This window comes from Prionailurus bengalensis, chromosome A2 (assembly GCF_016509475.1).
Source record: "Prionailurus bengalensis isolate Pbe53 chromosome A2, Fcat_Pben_1.1_paternal_pri, whole genome shotgun sequence".
Classification (NCBI taxonomy): Eukaryota; Metazoa; Chordata; class Mammalia; order Carnivora; family Felidae; genus Prionailurus; species Prionailurus bengalensis.
In genome coordinates this window covers 6,090,267-6,109,044 of record NC_057348.1, presented here as the reverse complement: position 1 = coordinate 6,109,044, position 18,778 = coordinate 6,090,267, and the positions used below count along the sequence as shown (strand labels likewise).

The following is an 18,778-nucleotide window of genomic DNA, read 5'->3' as shown; positions in this document are numbered from 1 at the left end:
AATCAGCTTCAGTAGTGGAGCCCGCGAACGCCCAATGAGCTGCTGTCTTGCTGGAGGGTTGACCTTGGGCGGAAGCGGCTTTGTAGCCTAGGAGAAGCGAGATGGGGGTGAAGCTGGAGGTGTTTCGGGTCAGTGATCTTTGGAGCGGATGGGCGGCTGGGTTCTTCCCGGATCTGACGAGGAGGCTCAGAAAAGCGGGGATTCCAAGAGAGAGGGAAATCTGAGGAGACAGCTTCTGAGTTTTGAGAGGGGTGTTTAGGGTCGGAAGCCTAGAGGAGGGGGCGCCGGGTTAGGGGGCTCTGGGAGGGTTGGTGGGAGGAAGGACCTCTGAGAGGAGTGATCTGAGGAAGAGGTTCCAAGAAGGAAGGCTCCAGACGCTTGGGGAGCTCGTGGGGCTCTGGGTGGCATGTGTGTTTCTGATAGGGAGACGCCTATGTTTAGAGAAATAGACTAAATGTAAATAGTGAGGCCTCCTGGGTTTGGAGGTGTTTCAGAGATCCGACGAACGGGTGGGTAATGAGGCCTCGGGCAGATGCTTTTGATTGTAGTACGAACTTTTGTATTCTGAGTCGGGTGCGTGTGCGTGTATGTGTCTTTCTCTGAGAAGGAGTCTAACCCAGACTCGGAGGGGGCTTTGAGGTCTCTTAAATTATTATTATTATTATTATTAGGGGCCTAGGCTTTTAGGTGTGAGGCTTCTGTACCCTTGGTGGGAGTTCAGGGGTCCTTGGGGGTCCCGAGGAGGTCCCTGGCTCTGCGGGAGGATGGTCCTCCAGGCTCTGAGCAGCCTATGCACACTGCGGAAGGGGTTTAATCCCTGGCTCTGCTCATTTACCCCCTGCCCTTCTAGATGACACTCTACCTCACCTTCCCTGTGGCTATGTTCTGGATTGCCAATCAGGCCGAGTGGTTTGAGGATTATGTCATACAGCGCAAGGTGGGCATAGACGAGAATATTCACGGGCTCATTCCAGGGGGTGGGGGAGAGCGTGGGGCACCAACCTGCTGGGGAGCAATGTTTGCCTTCTACGAACCGACCCTGCCCTGGGTGGGGGGTCTCCGGGAGCTCCTGGCTCCTGCTTCCAGCTGTTACTTTGTCCCCACAGAGGGAGCTGTGGCCACCTGAGAAGGAGGACCAGGTAAGTAACATACTCTTCTGCCTCCTGAAGGGATGGGGGTGCCTGGGTCCCTGTGACCATAATGGGTTTGAGTGAAAATTTTACCCCCAGTCATGAAGAAGAAGAATTGAGAGCAGAGGGGCGTATGGTTTCCTTAGTGCCCTCTTCCTGGATGAAACTGATCCCACTTAGACCCTGGTTGTAGTTGGCACAGGGCTTCCAGTGTAGATGATGAACTCTGAAGCTGTGGCCTAGGGGAGTAGGGGGCAGGCCGGGTGGTGGGATCGGGGTCCAGGCCCCTGAGGTGTGTGCCCTCTTCCCCCTTCCTTCCCGCTCCACCCCCAGCGCCGAGAGCTAGAAGAATTCAAAGAGAGGATACGGAAGCAGCGGGAGGAGAAACTCCTTCGTGCCGCCCAGCAGAGCTCCTGAGTCCTAGCCCCTCCACCCACGAAATAACACACACGCGGTTCCTCGTTTCTCGTGGGAGTGTTTTATTGTCTGCTTTTAGGGGCCAAGTAGGGCCCAGGACGTGTCAGGCCCTCAGGGGGCTTGGGTCTGGGGCTGGGGGCTGCTGTTCCGACGGAAGCTGAGAGCACTCGGATCTTGAGGGGCGAGGAGGGGTTGGGGGCTGAGCGTCCCGGCTCGTTTCTGCATTCCGTCCTGCGGATGAAGAGGGGTCAGCGAGAGGGAGGAACTTTTCAAGTTTACTTACTTATCTTACAGGAAAGACAGACAGTGCAAGGTGGGGAGGGCAGAGAAGAGGGGTCAGGGAGAGAGAGAATCCCAAGCAGGTTCCACACTGTCTGCGCAGAGGCCGATTCGGGGCACGAACCCATGAACCGCAAGATGATGACCGGAGCCAAAATCAAGCGTCAGACGCCTAACCGACTGAGCCGCCTAGGCGCCCCTTTTTTTAACTTTAAAAAAAAATGTACATGTGTGCATGCCAGTGAAGGGGGGCAGAGGGAGAGGGAGAATCTTAAGCAGGCTCCCATGCCCAGCGCAGAGCCCAACGGGCTCGATCTCATCACTGTGAGATCATGACCTGAGCTGAAATCAAGAGTCGGGGGCTTATGGAGGCTCTGGAAAGGGGGGATCCCAAGAGAGAGGGAAATGACCGGCTAAGCATCTGACCTTGGCTCGGGTCATCATCTCACAGTTCGTGAGTCACAGCCCCACACCGGGCTCTGTGCCAACAGCTCAGAGTCTGGAGCCTGCTTGGGATTCTGTGTCTCCCTCTCTCTCTGCCCCTCCCTCGCTCGTGTTCTGTCTCTCTCCAAAATAAATAAACATTAAAAAAAATAGTGAGTCGAGGACTTAAACGACTGAACCACCCAGGCACCCCCATCTCCCAGCCTCTAGGCACCTTAGTTACTCAACACTTAGGGTGGTATTTGGGGTTTTGATCAGAACCCAGGCTGCTGTGATTTTGTGTGTCATAGACACACAGGAGTGTATGGATGCGTGTGTCCTTGGTATGAGCGCCTGTGCCCTCTTCCTTGGAGGGAACTTCCCCAGGGAGGGGGGCTGTTCATTGTCCTCTCGGACACCCTGAGACATGGAGGCAGGAGTCGCGAGTTCCAGCCATGGCTCTGACAGTAACGTGCCCCCGGCCTGACCTTGGGCCCCTCCCAGCCCCATTGGGGAGAGCCTTTGTCATCCCACCTGAAGCTGGGTATTGGATTGACCAGGGTCCTGTGACTGGCAGGGACACAGGGTGGCACTCTTACCAGGCACTCATCCCTAGGGGGCAACTCATGGGTAGGTGAGGGTGAGGCCCCATTTCCTCCTGGCTGGGGGGTGGGAGGCAGGGTCTCGGCTCAGCCCCAGCAGGAGGTCACCTACCTTGGGGCCTATGGGCTGGAAGCCAGGCAGGGTGCTGACTGTCACACGCTGGTCATCCATACGGCGGCCCTGGGTACTGGCCAGCATGTCCATGAGACTGTCCATCTCGGGTGCAGGGCCACTCTCTGTGTTAAGCAGAGGCATGTGGGGATGAACGTATGCACAGACTGCAGGGGATGCGGCCCAGCTGAAGCCCCCAACCTGCCTCTGCACCCCCACTCGTGCTCTCTAGGAAACACGCTCGTCTTTCCCGGCCCCCCCCCCCGCCCCGTCCCTTACCCTGGGTTCCCAGGTGCTGTCGCAGATTCTTGCCCACGGGCCCCCCGGACGGCCACTTCCCCGTACCCCTATGGCCTGCCCTGTTCGTGCCCCCCCAGACATCACACCGCTCCCATGCACCCCCTGCCCGCTCTCACGGCTCTCGGAGGCCGGGTCCGGCCCCGCCTGCAGTGAGCACCGCTGCTCCTCCATCCGGTCGCCCTGCACGTGGGTCAGCAGGTTGAAGAAGCCCTCCTGGTCTGGAGAGCCAGCCTGGGGGACAGACACGTTCAGCTCAGTCCAGCCGGCCTCTCAGCTGGGAACCCCTCCCCTCCCCTCCCCGGCTCTCACCATGGTCCCGCCGACGTGCTGCTCTGCAGAGCTGCTCAGAATGAGACCTGAGCCTCCTTCCCGAGCCCGGCCCCCGCCCCAGGGGCCCGGCCAGCGGGGCCACTTCACGTGGTGCCGCCTCAAGGGAGAGGCTGCGGGTGCCAGCATCCTGACGTCCTAAATTGGGGCCTGACGGCAGGGGAGCCTGGGGGCTGGGATGCGGGCCAGGGAAACATACGAGGGGCTGCCCCCAAATCTGCATCTCCCACCTCACAGGGGACGGCACTGAGAGCCCCGACCCCTGCCCTGGGGCTGGACTAGGCACGTGGACCCTCGTGCCCACCAGCACTTCCTCGGGCCGTGGCAACTGGGTCAGGGGTCCCAGGAGACCTGCCTGCTAATTAGGTGCCCTACAAACTAATTAGTCTTGTCATTCACAGGCCCTTGAGTTGGGGGTGTGTGGGGGTGTGCTTACCTTGACGCAGGGGCCTGAGCTCCCGTCCACCTTCTCCTCCTGGTCCATCATGGTCCCCGCTCCCCTCCCCTGGGTCTCCCTCTCTGCTGGCCTCTAACCCGGCCCTGTGCCGGAGAAGGCTTTTTAAAAGATTGTGACGTGGGGAGAGCGGATACCCAGCCCCAAATCCCCAGCTCACGCCCCATCTGCTCCCACCCAGGCTTAAGCCCCATAAAGATGATCCAGATCATTGTTTTTGCAAAAGGATGCCGGTGCTGCTGTGGGGGTAGGAGGCAGGGGGACCCGGGTTTGGACCTCGCCCAGCAGGATTCACTGGGCCGCAGGGCCTCTCAGGTGGGGCTCAACAGCAAGCCAGAGCAGCGTCCCCATGGTGGGGAGCGGGGACTGGCTGGCCCCATCGGGAGAGCACGGGCCACCAGGGCGGCTCGGGCAGGATGTGGAGCCCCCCAGTGGGAAGCAGTGCAGGATGGCATCAGCCTGCTGGAGGGGCGGTTGTCATCTGCAGGTGCTGGGGGAAGAAGCTGGACCCCAGGACCACCCAGGCAGACTGGCTCCTTCTGTGTCTCCAGGCCACGCCTCCTGGTCACTGGCCCTGGGTCCAACTGCCCACCACAGGCCCTGAGACAAGAAGGTCTGGGATTTCCTGTCCTGTCGCCAGTGTCAGGTTGAGCTGTCTCCTGTGATCTGTCATCTCAGTGCCTGGGGACTGGAGGCAAGGAGGAAAGTCCCTGCCCCCTCCCCCAAGCAGCTATGGCTTTCTTTCAGTGCCCTGGGAGAGGATGCCACTGGGAGGCTGTCACTGGCACCCCATCCCCTCCCCAAGATGCCTTTCTGGAAACAGTTAAGATTTCTTCTTGGAATAAATGGGCCACACCGTCCCCACACCTCCCTAAGCGCGAAGCTTGGCCCTCCTCCCCAGGCAGCCCCCCCCTCCCCACCTAGGGCCCACGTCTACACCCCCTCCACAGCCCCAAGTCCTCGATGCCAGCAGGATGCTCTGCTCCTCCGCGGATGTACTGGTCTCCTGGAGCCGCCTTGACAAAGTCACAAACTGGGTGGCCGAGAGCAACAGACGTTGTACAGCCTGAAGTTGAGGTGTGGCAGCACCATGCTCTGGAACCTGTGTGTGTGTGTGTGTGTGTGTGTGTGTGTGTGTGTGTGTCCTTCCTTTCCTCTCCCCGGGTTCTGGTGGTCGCAGGCAGCCCTTGGTGTTCCCGGGCTGGGAGCTGCAGGACTTCAAAGTCTGCCTCTGTCATCACACGACATTCCTCTGTGTCCTTGTCTGCACAAGGCCGTCATAAGACAGGACACCAGTCACATTGCATAAAGGCCCACCCCTACTGCAGTGTGACCTCCTCTTAACTAATTGCATGCGCAACGACTCCATTTCCAAATAAGGTCACAATCTGAGGAACTAGAGGTTAGGGCTTCAACCTTTTTTGGTGGCGGAGGGTGGACAGGATACCATGCAGCCCATAAACAGCCGGGCACCCTGGTCACTCTCACAGTGTACAGTAGGAGGTGGAAGGCCCTACAGACTTTCACCCCCAGGGGACAGGCTGAGAGGCTGGGGTGGGGGGTCTCCTGGTCTCCCAACAACTCCCTTTGCCCCTGCAATCCATCCTTCCCCTCCGGAGCTGCAGGGACCCCCTCCTTCCCCTGCTCAGAACTCAACCTTGGCCTCCATTGTCCTCAGGAGACAACTCAAACACCTCCGAGTAATGGAATGTTCTAAAATCGGGGGTGGGTGCGCATCTCTGCGTCTGCTACAAGGCATTGAATTGTCCAGTCTCAGTGACTGACGTGTGTGGTAGGTGAATGATCGCTCAATAAAGCTTTGAAAGAAAGAAAAAGAGAACAGGGAAGGGAGGAACAGAGGGAGGAAAAAATGAAAGAAAGCCCCAAAGCCCCACGTAGAGTAACCAGCCATCCCGGTTTGCCCGAGACCGTCCCAGTTTTAGGGCTGGAAGTCCTGTGTCCGGGGAACCTCTCAATCCCAGGCAAATCGGACTGGCTTAGTCCTATCTTGTCCCACGACAAGTGACAAGTCGAGCCCTCTGCAGTCCCTCCAAGCTCACCTCCCTCCCTCTGCCCCTCGAGACACACCCCCTGCTTCTCTCTGCCTGGACCGCTGAAGAGCTGCTTCGTGATGTCGTTCAGGTTAAATCTAAAGGCCACCCTGTCAGGGTACCCCTCTGGTGGAGAGAGTTATTTTCTCTCCCCCTTCCATTCAACTTTAAGCGCCACCTGGCAGACCCGAGAGTCATTCACTGCCGCCTTTCCCGTGTAAGTGGCAAAGGGCCAGGCGCCAGACCAAGCCTCAAGAAACACGGCCAAATGAAGGACCCAGTTCTGGACTCTGCGTTCACACACGTGCATCACGCTTGACGTCCGGGACCTCTTTTGCGCGGGTGCTGCTGCCTGTGCCCTCTGTGTGACAAGGTGGCCACCCTTCGCTGGCGCACAGCAGGAGCAGGCCGCAAAATTTCAGGTCACATGTGAATCACGTGTGTGTGTCAGCGTGCAGGGGGTTGAGCGTGCCTCCAAACCCACGATGTCATCAGCCGATGAATGCGACGAGCAGCCTATGAGGGTGTGAGTGCCCCTGGTGAGGGCCAGGCTATGTGACAGGCAGTCCTCCTGGGACAGAGTCCTGGGGTTCAGATCCCAGCGGGCCTGTTCGTCACGTGGCCTTGGGTAAGGGCCCTGCTGAGCCGCAGCTTCACCGTCTATACCGCACTCCCCCCCCCCCCCGTCAGGGTTTCTGAGGGGACTGGGTGAGACTCTGGCACGGGCCCTTGGCACACAGTAGGTGCTGGCTTAGCCTCAAGCCTCCCTCCAGGCCTCCTCCTGACTTTATCAAATGCTGTCCAGCCAGCTGCTGCACTCTGGGGGACGGAAGGCAAGTGGGTCACAGGTGTATGGCCCCCGAGGCGCCGGCTGGGCACACAGCATCCGTCAACCACGGAGAAACTTCTGGCAGGGTGGTGGCTGTGTCTGGGGAGGATTAAAGCGTTGCTCCCCGGCGATCCCGCGCTCTCGCCGCACACGAGCAGGGAAGGTGCGTCTGAGCTCACGTCGGTGCGCGTCGTCGGGGTGTGCCCCTCGAGGGACTTCACACGCGTCTGCGGGGGACACACCTGCCGGCTCGGCGAGGTACACACCTTCCTCCCCGAGGACCGGGGGCGGGGGGGGCGGGGCCGGCCCAGCAGGGCGGGGTCCACGTGGGTGACGCGCGGGGCCACGCCCCCACCTTGGGACAGACCCGGAAGCGGCCGTGGCGCCCCTGGGGGAAGATGGCGCCCTCGGGGCTGAAGGCGGTGGTGGGGGAAAGTGAGTGCGTCTCCCGGAGAGCGGGGGCCAGGGGCGCACGAACCCTGGGACTCGGGCGGCGGGGACCTGGCGGCCGGGCTGGGCGTCGAGTACCTGATCCTCGAGGGGGCGGGCGGGACCTTGGTCCTGCGGGGCGTCCCCGCTCTCCGGTGCCGGAGCGGAACAAAGTTGGGAGGCTGGACTCCGGGGGCTCAAGGGGACCGGGCTAGGGGTGGCCGTAGACAGGCACCAGGGCTCGCACTCCTGGACCCCCTAGGGTGCCGGTAGGGAGAGGGCACAACTGGACGCCCAGACTGCCGCGTCTCTGAGCCTGGCAAAGTCCGGGGGGCTGGACTCTTGGACTGGGGCCGGGCTGGGTGCGCTGGTCGACGACCCCAGGTGGTGTGAGAGCTCAGGGGACGTGGTCAGGCCGATGCTCAGGCCCAGGGGTGAGGGACCCCAGGTCCCCCACGATCCTCATGCGGCGTGGGGACTCGGGCGACTGGGCCGCGTGGGTCTGGGATCTTGGGAGAGGGGTGGAGGTCGTCCCCTCCCCCACCTCGGGTAGTTCCGGCCTCAGCACCTCCTTCCTGCTCCTTCCGCCCTGTCGGTCCTGATAACAGTGGACATGACCCTGTGGGCAGGCGGGGCCGCCCTGTCCCTTCTCCCTCCTCCCCCCGCTAGGCAGGGCCGACTGTGGCTCAAACCCCAGCACCCCAAGCAACAATCGGAGCCTTCTGCACAGGGGTAATGCGGAGAGGGGAAACCATTGGTTCCATTTTACAGATGAGGGAACTGAGGCTGGAGGTCGGGCAATGGGGTGACCACAGCTAGGCCCGTCTCAGAGCAGGGAGCCAGGGGTTCTTCAGGGAAACCGATGGAGGTGGGGCGGGGGTCTGGCTGCAACGTCCCCACCCAGAGAACCCGAGGTTGTCGATGGGGAGGCGAGATCCCGGCTCTGGAGGGAGGTGGACCGTATGTGAGCTCTGGCTTCTCAGTTATTTGTTCATTTGACGTGTATTTATCGAGTGGCCACTTAGCCACTTGGGGCTGCGGGTGCTTAGACTAGTCACTTGTTCTCTCAACGTGTTTCCCTGCCTGTAAACCGGGGGTGACACCAGGGGTGACCTCACAAGACTGAGGACAGAAGTAAACAGGAGTGGAGGTGGAGGCCCAGCCCCCACGCCCAGAAGGCTCGGGGGCTTGTCGGGGCCAGAGAACCCAGCATTCTGAGCCCACCCTACTTCCCCTGCAGAAATTCTGAGCGGAGTCATCCGGAGTGTCAAAAAGGATGGCGAGTGGAAGGTATGGGGTTGGCAGAATGCCTTGTCCAGGCCCTTGTGGGGGGCCCTGACTGTGGGACCCACAAGAACTCCGGGAGGAGGCTGCTGGCCCCCGGGGTGGGGGTGGGGGGAGGGTCTGGGACAGGGTGGGGGTGGGTGGGGGGTCCTGGGTCCTCCCATCCAGCCAGCTCGTGCAGCCGCCGGCCCTGCTCACACTACCCCAGCCCCACCGCAACCTCTCCTGCCCGCTCCTCTGTCCATCAGTCCGTCTGTCCATCCATCCGGACAGGTACTCATCATGGACCACCCGAGCATGCGTATCCTGTCCTCTTGCTGCAAGATGTCAGACATCCTGGCTGAGGGCATTACTAGTGAGTGGACACCCCCACCCCATGCTGCCCAGATGGGACCTAAAGTATTGGATCCCCGAAAGTTGTTCAGAACTCCCAAGTGCGCAGCACCCTGCATAGACAGCCCTTCCCCCTCCTCGGTGTGGGAGCCTGTGGCAGGCGGACCTCCCGTGCAGGACTCCCCAGCTGCGACTCCTAAGGGGTCAGCCTCCCTGACTCTGCACCCCCTGTGTGTGGATCCCCGTGTAGGACCCCAGGGTGAACTCAGTGTGAGCCTCTCGGAGCGTGTAACTTTCTGTGGGGGATCCCTGGGAGCCTGGCCGTGAACTGAGACGTGCAGAACCCTGCCCAGTAACTCTTAGCTGTGTGACCCATGGGCAGGTACCTCCCCATTAGGTGCCCGAGGGAGTACAGCATCCCCTGCCCTAGCATCCAGCCCTCTTGCCCATGTGTCCAACTCTCCCGAGTCGGAGACGCTCCGTGAACCCTGGCCCCAATGCCAATGTCCCTTTCTCTGTTCTACTAGTTGTCGAAGACATTAACAAACGGCGAGAACCCGTCCCCAGTTTGGAAGCCATTTATTTGCTCAGCCCCACAGAGAAGGTGCCTATGCGAGCTAGTGTGTGTGTGTGTGTGTGTGTGTGCGTGTGTGTGTACACATGCCTCTGTGCGTGTGTGCGCATGTGTTGGGGGACAGGCAGTGGCTGGGGGGCCGGGGCAGGGGCCCGGAGGGGGGGCAGGGCCAGGCTTGGACAATGTCCTGCCTTCCCCAGTCAGTGCAGGCCCTGATAGCAGACTTCCGGGGGACCCCGACCTTCACCTACAAAGCAGCACACGTCTTCTTCACTGACAGTGAGTGCCGCGGGCTGGGGGCCGGGGGGGTGTCGGGGCGTAGAGGCCGCTCTGGCCTGATGCCCCCGCTCGCTCACCCCAGCCTGCCCGGAGCCCCTGTTCAGTGAGCTGGGCCGCTCCCGCCTAGCAAAGGTGGTGAAGACACTGAAGGAGATCGACCTGGCCTTCCTCCCCTACGAGGCCCAGGTACAGCCCAAGCTAGTCCAGGGCTGGGGGTGCGGGGAGGGGGGTAGTCCTTGATCAAACGTCCTGCGTTCCGTCAGAAACGGACACTGAAACAAGGAAAGGGGACATCAGGTCACAAAGGAAAGCAACTGAGTTCCTACCACCATGGGCGCCTGGAGTTCTGTCCCAAGGGGCAGCATAGAGCACACCTCCGAGGGGTCCTGCCCATGGGGGAGGGGGCTGGGTATCTCTCCGCCTCCTGTTGGTTGGAAGCTGCCCCAGGCCTGTCCCCCGCACCCCGCACCCCCACCAGGGCAGAGCAGAGCAGGGAAGCCTCAGGGGGCGGCGGGTGCTGGAGGCTGTGAGCTGGCCAGGTGTGTGCCCACAGCGGCGGCCCTGGCACCTGTGCCCTCGCAGGTGTTCTCCCTGGACGCCCCCCACAGCACCTACAACCTCTACTGCCCCTTCCGCGCGGGGGAGCGGGCACGGCAGATCGAGGCCCTGGCCCAGCAGATTGCCACACTGTGCGCCACGCTGCAGGAGTACCCGGCCATCCGCTACCGCAAGTGGGGACCCCAGCCCGAGGCCACCCCCGGCCCTGACCCCATCCCACGTGCAGCCTTGAACCTCACTTTTGACCCCCGTCCTGGTCCTCACCCTCCCCCGACTCCCATCCCTAATCCCATCCTTGACCTCCAGCATGTGCCCGGCCCTCCCCAAGCCTAAGCCCCCCTGTCTGCCCACCCCACCCCCAGGGGCCCAGAGGACACAGCTCAGCTGGCCCACGCCGTCCTGGCCAAGCTGAATGCCTTCAAGGCGGACACTCCCAGTCTGGGCGAGGTGAGAGGGTGTGCTGGGGAGGTGGGGGTGAAGCCCCAGCCAAGGGCGACGGGGTCAGTGTCCTCATCCCTGCCAAACCCCCTTCCCAGGGCCCTGAAAAAACCCGCTCACAGCTACTAATCGTGGACCGGGCGGCGGACCCTGTGTCCCCTCTGCTGCATGAGCTGACGTTCCAGGCCATGGCCTATGACCTGCTGGACATCCAACAGGACACGTACAGGTGGGCGGACCCCAGAAACACCGTCCGCCCGTCACCACCTGGGTCCCTGGCCCTCAGCGAGCCACCCTGACCCTCTGTGTCCCGCAGGTACGAGACCACAGGGCTGAGTGAGGCCCGCGAGAAAGCTGTGCTGCTGGACGAGGACGATGACCTGTGGGTAGAGCTTCGGCACATGCACATCGCCGACGTGTCCAAGTGCGTGCACGCGGCGGGCGCCGAGGGTGTGGGCCGCTCTGTCCTGTGCTCCCCGCCCATGTCCCCACTCCCATCCCCTCCTCCCCGTCGTGGGCCAGGTGCGTAGCCTTTGGCTCTGGGTGAGCCCCCCCACTACGAGCCACTGCTCTCAACCGGGCTCCTCAACGTGGGCTGGCACATGGCCTGGTACAGGGACGCGTGTCCCTTGGCTCCCATCCCCCCGGGCTGTGTGACCCCCCCCCCCCCACTGCCGTCAAACCACAGCCTTGGCGCCAGCCCTCAACCTCATCCCTGCCCGCTGTCACCGCCAGGAGGGTCACGGAGCTCCTGAAGACGTTCTGTGAGAGCAAGAGGCTGACCACCGACAAGGTAGGGGCAGGCCTGCGTCGGGATGGGCAGGACAGTGCCCTGCCCCCACAGAGAGGGCCGGGGCCCCAATCTGTTTGCGGGGTCTGGAGTGGGATCTGGGGTGGGCAGGGCGGGGCCTCACGGCCTCCCTGTCCCCAGGCCAACATCAAAGACCTGTCCCACATCCTGAAAAAGATGCCTCAATACCAGAAGGAGCTGAACAAGGTGAGCGCGGGGGTGGGAGAACCTGGCCCCTCCCCCCCTGCCGCCAGACTCCTGGCTGGGTCTCAGTGCCTGTTACCCCCAACTCCCACATCCTCACCCTCCACCCCGCAGTATTCTACGCACCTGCATTTGGCCGACGACTGCATGAAGCGCTTCAAGGGTTCGGTGGAGAAACTGTGCGCTGTGGAGCAGGTGGGCGAGGGCCTGGGGCAGGGGGCGGGGCCTCGGGGAGGCGGGCCTGTCGTGAGGGGGCCGGGTCTGCAGGGGAGGAGCCTTGTGGGGGTGTGGCCTGTGAGAGGGGTGGATCCCGTGCAGAGGCCGGCCTGGCACATGGGTGTGGGCAGGTGCATAGAGAGGCAGGACCCGAGGTTGGGGCCTGTGGAGAGGTGGGGCCTTGTGAGGGGCGGGACCTGTTGATGGACAGGGGTGAAATCTTCGGAGACCCGGTAGTAGGATGAAGCGGGTCCCCAGGGTGCTGCCGAGAACCCTGCGGGTGTCCCAGCCCTGGCCCCGCCCCCGGCCCGCAGGACTTGGCCATGGGCTCAGATGCAGAGGGTGAGAAGATCAAGGACGCCATGAAGCTGATCGTGCCCGTGCTGCTGGACGCGGCGGTGCCAGCCTATGACAAGATCCGGGCCCTGTTGCTCTACATCCTTCTGCGGAACGGTGGGCTGGGGGAGGGCCCCCGGACACCCCCGTCCACTGGGGTCTGTAATGATCCTGGGATTGTCTCTACCCCATAATTTCCTTGACCTTGGGCCGCCTCCACTCCCCAAGCACACTGGACCCCGCCGATACCCCTCTCGACCCTGGGAACCCCCCTCCGTTAACCTAGGGGAACTTTGACTGACACGAGGGCTCCACTGACACAGGGACCCCCACGTCTATGACTCCTCCGAACTTAGCCCCCTCGACTAATTCCAGAGGTTCCCCCATCTGTCCTCTCTGGGATCTCCATCCAGAATTCTGGGATCTTCCTAGCACCTGCCCCAGTGGCTCCCTCGGTCCTGAGGACCACCCCACCCCCACCCCAAATGCAGGATGCCCCCATCAGAGTCTGGGGACCTCCTTCCGCCACCACCCAGGAGCCCCATGGCCACCTTCTGTCCCCCCCGCCCTCCCCAAGCCGGCCCCCCCTCCTGAGAATCCCATCCACAGGAGCCTCTCCCTCCCCCGTCCTCTTCCTCCAGGTGTGAGTGAGGAGAATCTGGCCAAGCTGATCCAGCATGCCAACGTGCAGGCACACAGCAGCCTCATCCGGAACCTAGAGCTGCTGGGGGGCACGGTCACCAACCCCGGGGTATGCCGGGAGCAGGCTGTGGGTCAGAGACTGGGCAGGAGGCAAATGTGGGTATGGGGAGGGGGGGGTGCCCGTGAGAGTCAGAACCTGGGTCCCGGGGGGCGGAGGGCACATCATCGGGGCCAGGGCACAGGGTTTGGTGTGGCTCTTGGAGGACAGAGAGGTCTGTGCAGGGTCAGGTCTGGGACCGGCGGGCCCCACAGCCGTCATCGGCCTTGGGTCACATGATACGCAGGGCGGCGAGGTGTAGTCAGAACCTTGGCCCCGGTGATGGTGTGGGGTGGGGTGTGTGGCCTGAGGCCCCGGTGGGCAGACAGCAGGGTCTCGAGCATTGGGATCAGGGCACACGGTCGACCCCCGTCTCTTGAAGGTCTTGGACGACCTCCCACCCAAAACACACACTCAGCAGCCTCCTGCGCCCAGCTGCCTGCCCAGCCGCTCCTGTCTCCCTCTGGCCCTATGTGTTCCCGCCTCCCTGACCCTGCCTCCACTGCCGGGGAGGCTCTCGTGTCCCCCTCGCCTGTCACTCATCCCCCTCCCAGCCCCTGTCTGTCGCCCTGTGCCCACCTCCTCTCATCCCCACCTCCTCTCCTTGTCTTTCTCTCTGCCCCATCGCTTGGTCTCATTTCATCCGTATTTCTCTCTCTCTCTCTCTCATTTTCTCTCCTCTCCCTCCCTCCCTTTTCCTTCCCTCTTTCTCCCTCTCCCTGCCCCTTTCTCCTTCTCTCTCTTTCTTCCCTGTCTCTCTGCTCCTCTGTTCCATTTCTCCATCTTTTTCTCCAGCCCTTCCCCCAAGCCAGACGAGCCCCAGCCCCATCTGTGACCCGCCTCCTTCTCCCCCATCCTCCCACTGTCCCACCACTCCCCCCTCCATCCCACCACCACCTGTAGGGCTCTGGGACCTCAAGTCGGCTAGAACGGAGGGAGCGCCTGGAGCCCACCTATCAGTTATCCCGCTGGACCCCAGTCATCAAGGACGTGATGGAGGTACCACTGGTGGGGCCTGACCTCCCCCTGTGCCCCCCCACCCCCGCCAAGTCCTGCCCTTGACTAGGTGGGGGCTCAGTCCTCTTCGTGTCATGGTGCTAAGCCTCAGGGCTTAAGGGAATATCCCTCATTATGGGCATCCCTCTGGCATCGGATCTGCTCTGCCAGGGGAGTGTCCCAAGCCGACATCCAAGTAATTGGGACCAGATGGGCACCTTGTGGGGGAGCCCCGTTTCGTGTCCAACCGCTGGCTCCTTCCTGTGTCCCCCTCTATTCTCTTCCCCTGCTGCCCCCACCAAAAGTCCCCTTGCTCCCCCTTAACCCTCCCCACCACCTGCCCATCCTGGGGGCGCAAAACAGCAACAACAAAAAGGACCAGGCCAAGGGGCCTGCCTCCTGCCTGCTGTTCCTCTGGAACCTGGTACCTCTCCCCACTCAGGGGCCCAGCAGGCCTCCCCCTCCCATCTCTATGGACTCTGGAGCCTGGACTCCTGGGTCCCCAAGGAACTGCAGATACAGACTTCTGGGTCCCCAAAGGCTAGAGATACAGATGGGGGCTCCTGTCTGCCAGGATCTTGGCCCCTGAACAAACCCGGGGGAGGGGGGCTCCAGACCCCAGGCCCCATCACCTGAGGCTCCCTCTGTGGCCCCCAGGATGCCGTGGAGGACCGGCTGGACAGAAAGCTGTGGCCCTTTGTGTCCGACCCCGCCCCCACCTCCAGCTCCCAGGCTGCAGTCAGGTGAGGGCCCCAGGGGACACCCCCCCACCCCCGCCCATGTTAGCTGAGGGTTGTGAGGGCGGGCGGAGAGTCTCCTGCCCGGAGACTGACCTCTGCCCTCCTCCCCCTGCACAGTGCCCGCTTCGGCCACTGGCACAAGAACAAGGCCGGTTTGGAGGCACGGGCGGGGCCCCGGCTCATCATCTATGTCATGGGCGGCGTGGCCATGTCAGAGATGAGGGCCGCCTATGAGGTGACCAGGGCCACCGATGGCAAGTGGGAGGTGCTCATTGGTGAGCAGCCGGGACTGGGGTCCCTGGGTGCTGGGGCTGGACTCCTAGGTGCCTTGGAGGAAGGTGGGGGGCTGACAGCTGGACTCCCAGCTGGGTCCCCAAAGCCTGGAGCCCACGCGGGGCTTCAACCTGCCTGTATCCTGAGCTTCCCGGGGGCTGGCGCCGGGGCTGGGCCTCCCAGGGAGGGGGTCACCTGCAGGCCAGACCCCTGTGTTTCTAAAGGCCCCTGTGTCCTCAGAATCAGAGGCTGCTTTCCCAAGGACCTCAGCTGGGGGTCCTGAGACAGTGCCTCCCCCCCACCCCAACCCTCCCTTACTGTCCAGGCTCCTCACACATCCTCACTCCAACCCGCTTCCTGGATGACCTCAAGACGCTGGACCAGAAGCTGGAGGACATTGCCCTGCCCTGACCCGCTCCCCTCCCCCCTCCCCTTCCAGAGAAATAAAATCCTCCCTTCTCTCTGCCAGCCAGTGCCCACCTCGCCTTCTTTCCGAGGGAGCTGTATTGGGCCAGCCTCCCGTGGGCCCGCCTCCCTGACCTGTGTCTCAGGACCCAGGACCCAGGACTCGTCCCGCCAGATGGCATCTTAAGCCGGGGCCAAGGTTAAGGACTGGGCTCGGTTTGAACACTGGCTCCTTGGCCGACCTGCTGGCTTCTCCGTGCATCCAAAAATCGGGGCCAGTGACGGCAGCAGCTTTGCAGAGGAGATAAGGGACGGTGCCAGAAAGCTGATAGCAAAACAGTGTGACAGCTGCTGTTCCTCCACTGTCACTAGAGTTCTCTTGGCGGCTCTGATGGGACTCTTAGTGTTATTAAGCAGAACGGACCCTGCATCCTGCCCCCCCACCCCCCGCCCCCCGGGAACTGTCTTCCTGAGACCTGGAGCCATACGAGGCTTGGGGGCTTCTCCAGCTCCTGGGATCAGAGTCGTCTTCGGCGGGAGGACCGGCACACAGCAAATCGTGCCCGCTTCCCACCCTGGAGTTAGAACTCTGCTCCTCGTCCTCCCCCCGCCCAGGGTGTTCAGAGGGTACACGAGTGTGACAGGGCCACCATACCCAAGTACCACATTCTGGGTGACTTAAACACCAGAAATGTATTCTCTCGTGGTTCTGGAGGCTGGAAGTCCGAGGTCAAGGTGTCGGCTGAGGCCTCGCACCTTGACAAGTGATACCTAGATGCCGTCTTCTCCCTGTGTCCTCACGTGGTTATTCACCTGCTTGTCTGTGTCCTAATCTCTTATAAGGACACCAGTCATATTGGATTAAGGCCCACCCTAATGACCTCATTTTAACCTAATTATCCCGTAAAAGACTCTGTCTCCAAATGCAGTCACGTTCTGAGGTCCTGGGGGCTAGGACTTCAACATGAATTTTGGGCGGATACAATTCAGCCCGTAACACTCAGCTGAAAGGAGAAACGGGTCTCACAGCGTGAATAGGACACGTGGTGACCGTTCTCTCTGGGGCACAGATGCAGAGCCAGGTGGACAGCAAGCAGAGGGGGCTGTGGGAGCCCAGAGGATACCCTAATCCACCCAGTCTGGGGGCAGTCAAGAAGGGCTTCCTGGAGGAAGGGGAAGTCTGAGTTGAGAATGGAAGGATGAGTCAGGAGCACCTGGGTGGCTCAGTCAGTACAGCGTCTGACTTCGGCTCAGGTTGTGATCTCACGGGTGGTGGGTTTGAGCCCCGCGTCGGGCTCTCTGCTGTCAGCGCGGAGCCCGCTTCGGATCCTCTGTCCAGCACCCCCCCCCCTTACCCCTCCCCTACTCACACTGTCAAAAGTAAACATAAAAAAAAAAAAAAAAAAAAAAAAAGGAGTCAGGGAAGGGAGGGAGGGAGGGCACCTGGACACAAAGGCAAGAGATTGAGACGGAGCAAAAGAGATATTAAGGGGTAATAAAATCTGAGAGCCACACGGAGCCTCTGGGGGCCCAGGGTGAGGATTTGGCCTCTGCTGGTGCAGTGGGAAACCACAGAAGGGATGTGAGCCAGGACAGGTGAGGACCGCATCTAATGCTGGTGAAGAGGTTCCGCTGGGAGGGGTGCCAGGGGAGGGCGTCTGGGTGGGTGGGTACAGCGCCCCCCAGTGGAGCGTTGCTTATTTCCATTCTATCACCTCGGGATGTGGCCCGTCCAAGACTGGGACCGGGAAGGCATGGGCAGAGGCAGAACGCACAGGACGCTTCCTCACCAGCCCTGGAGGACGTGGCCCTGATCTAAGTCCCCCTGTCCTTTTGATAATTCGGGGAAATACGGACATTTTTTCCCCCAGAAAAAATCGCACACGCAGTTTTGCAGGTGGGGCCTTGGAGAAGCGCTGAACACTCTGACCCCGCAGTTCTACTTCTAGGGTTTACACGAAACTCCCACCAGGGCGGGAAGATGCACAGGGTCCGTCGAGGGCGTGGGGTGCGGGGTGGCGGTGAGACGCCCGCCCTGGAGGCGCGGCTCCCCGCCAGGCCTCGGCAGGGAAGCCTTTTAACTGGCCGAGCCGGAGCGGGAGGGAGATAGTTTCACAGTTTAATATTTAAACTCGCTTTCCGGGGGAAGTCGCTTAAGCAGGTGAGCGCTGCGAGCACCAGGGGGCGCTGTGGCCCAATTTTTCGGTTTCTTCGCACTTTCTAGTCTGCGCCTGGAGTTTGGGTGGCCCTGGCTGGAAACGACAAGAAGTAAGCCAGCGGTGACTCCGTGCTTCCCCGCCGCAACAAAACTGTTGCTTACACCGGCCTCTGCCCCTTATCTGTACCTGGGAGATGTTGTAACGTCTCCCACTTAAGGACATTTTGATTCAAACAAATATTCACAGACCTCTCTGGGCCACAGCAGCCGGCAGTGTCAGGCCCTGACCGTGTCGCAGGCATCATGCCAAGCCCTCTGCAGGCATTACTCAGACTTCTCAAAACCTTCCTATGGGAATACTATCCAACCTCCCTCTCTCTGCTTTAACAAGGTCCCTCCGTGACTCCACTGGCTCCCTCAGCCACAGCAAGGCTGGACGTGCTGCTGTCTCTCAAACACACCACGCTGTTCCAGCCACAGGGCCTTTGCACCTGCTGTTCTCTTTGTCTACAATGCTCTTTCCCCCAATCTCCATATCCCTCCCTCCTTCTCGTTTTAGCTCAAATGTCACGGTGCCTTATCTCCTCAGGACATTTATCCCAACTAGGACATTTTGGGGTTGTCTTCCTGTCCCGGGGAATGGCCCCCATTCTGGATTTGGCTGGCTGCTTCTTCGTGACCCTATGCAACTTGTTCCTTAGCGTCTGTCCCCACCATCCCCACCGTGCGGTTTCCTCGGTCAACAGGTGGTTAGCACAATAGCCTAGATCAGCTTAAGCTGTAGGTGAGAATCGTCTCTCCCTGGTGGAGCTGGATACTTGTACCTTCTCAGGGGATCCATGATGGCATGATGCTTCAATTGATCTGTGGGTTGGGGGGAGTGGGGCAAATGCCCCCTTGTCCCCACCAGTTCTCCCCATAAAGGTGTTAGCTGCTATGAAGTCTCAACGCCTGGACCCATGATCTCTTGAGGCTTATTTCCAACCTTATTAATCCTTCCACTGGAATTAGCTGGGATCCTTCTCAAATGACCTTTCCCTCCGCAACTAGTTGGACATAGAAAGCCACAGAAAGTAACAACCTGATACATTGTCTTCGGTGT

General features: G+C 61.3%; 3 protein-coding genes across 6 annotated transcripts; 2 read left to right on the top strand and 1 right to left on the bottom strand.

Annotated features, from left to right (window-relative positions):
• Positions 1-4: 4 nt before the first annotated feature.
• Positions 5-1,594, top strand: LOC122488634 (protein PET100 homolog, mitochondrial). Its single transcript, XM_043590220.1, has 4 exons — positions 5-128; positions 851-937; positions 1,107-1,139; positions 1,464-1,594. The coding sequence occupies exons 1-4, from the start codon at positions 102-104 to the stop codon at positions 1,545-1,547; spliced, it is 231 nt and encodes a 76-aa protein (XP_043446155.1). The 5' UTR covers positions 5-101; the 3' UTR covers positions 1,548-1,594.
• Positions 1,592-5,323, bottom strand: PCP2 (Purkinje cell protein 2). Of its 3 annotated transcripts, none has more exons than XM_043590217.1 (5): positions 5,044-5,323; positions 4,027-4,130; positions 3,380-3,494; positions 2,964-3,088; positions 1,592-1,778 (listed from the first exon to the last, which is right to left on the bottom strand). In XM_043590217.1, the coding sequence occupies exons 2-5, from the start codon at positions 4,075-4,077 to the stop codon at positions 1,659-1,661; spliced, it is 411 nt and encodes a 136-aa protein (XP_043446152.1). In that variant the 5' UTR covers positions 4,078-4,130; positions 5,044-5,323; the 3' UTR covers positions 1,592-1,658. The 3 variants fall into 3 exon arrangements, with proteins under 3 accessions (XP_043446152.1, XP_043446154.1, XP_043446153.1); XM_043590219.1 differs by having other exon boundaries at positions 3,380-3,443; XM_043590218.1 differs by lacking the exon at positions 5,044-5,323 and adding an exon at positions 3,573-3,595 and having other exon boundaries at positions 4,027-4,128.
• Positions 5,324-7,260: 1,937 nt separating this feature from the next.
• On the top strand, positions 7,261-15,581 carry STXBP2 (syntaxin binding protein 2). 2 transcript variants are annotated; one of them, XM_043590215.1, is made up of 19 exons: positions 7,264-7,359; positions 8,594-8,643; positions 8,911-8,992; positions 9,498-9,574; positions 9,745-9,823; positions 9,906-10,009; positions 10,406-10,554; positions 10,744-10,828; positions 10,918-11,048; positions 11,136-11,243; positions 11,555-11,612; positions 11,751-11,816; positions 11,928-12,008; positions 12,344-12,482; positions 13,007-13,116; positions 14,008-14,103; positions 14,758-14,843; positions 14,958-15,115; positions 15,439-15,581. In XM_043590215.1, exons 1-19 carry the CDS (start codon positions 7,323-7,325, stop codon positions 15,522-15,524), a joined length of 1,782 nt encoding a protein of 593 aa, XP_043446150.1. In that variant the 5' UTR covers positions 7,264-7,322; the 3' UTR covers positions 15,525-15,581. The 2 variants fall into 2 exon arrangements, with proteins under 2 accessions (XP_043446151.1, XP_043446150.1); XM_043590216.1 differs by lacking the exon at positions 14,958-15,115 and having other exon boundaries at positions 7,261-7,359.
• The last annotated feature ends 3,197 nt before the right edge of the window (positions 15,582-18,778 follow it).

What these genes read in the sequence shown, in the direction of transcription:
- PCP2 (XM_043590217.1), bottom strand. Translation starts at nt 4,077, where the DNA reads ATGATGGACCAGGAGGAGAAGGTGGACGGGAGCTCAGGCCCCTGCGTC. An exon ending in GGACCCGGCCTCCGAGAGCC is followed by an intron (nt 3,089 to 3,379) that starts GTGAGAGCGGGC and finishes TGCTTAACACAG; the next exon opens with AGAGTGGCCCTGCACCCGAG. An exon ending in TCCAGCCCATAGGCCCCAAG is followed by an intron (nt 1,779 to 2,963) that starts GTAGGTGACCTC and finishes CTTCATCCGCAG; the next exon opens with GACGGAATGCAGAAACGAGC.
- LOC122488634 (XM_043590220.1), top strand. Translation starts at nt 102, where the DNA reads ATGGGGGTGAAGCTGGAGGTGTTTCGG. An exon ending in TGAAGCTGGAGGTGTTTCGG is followed by an intron (nt 129 to 850) that starts GTCAGTGATCTT and finishes CTGCCCTTCTAG; the next exon opens with ATGACACTCTACCTCACCTT. An exon ending in ATTATGTCATACAGCGCAAG is followed by an intron (nt 938 to 1,106) that starts GTGGGCATAGAC and finishes TTGTCCCCACAG; the next exon opens with AGGGAGCTGTGGCCACCTGA.
- STXBP2 (XM_043590215.1), top strand. Translation starts at nt 7,323, where the DNA reads ATGGCGCCCTCGGGGCTGAAGGCGGTGGTGGGGGAAA. An exon ending in GCACGGTCACCAACCCCGGG is followed by an intron (nt 13,117 to 14,007) that starts GTATGCCGGGAG and finishes CACCACCTGTAG; the next exon opens with GGCTCTGGGACCTCAAGTCG. An exon ending in CAAGTGGGAGGTGCTCATTG is followed by an intron (nt 15,116 to 15,438) that starts GTGAGCAGCCGG and finishes CTTACTGTCCAG; the next exon opens with GCTCCTCACACATCCTCACT.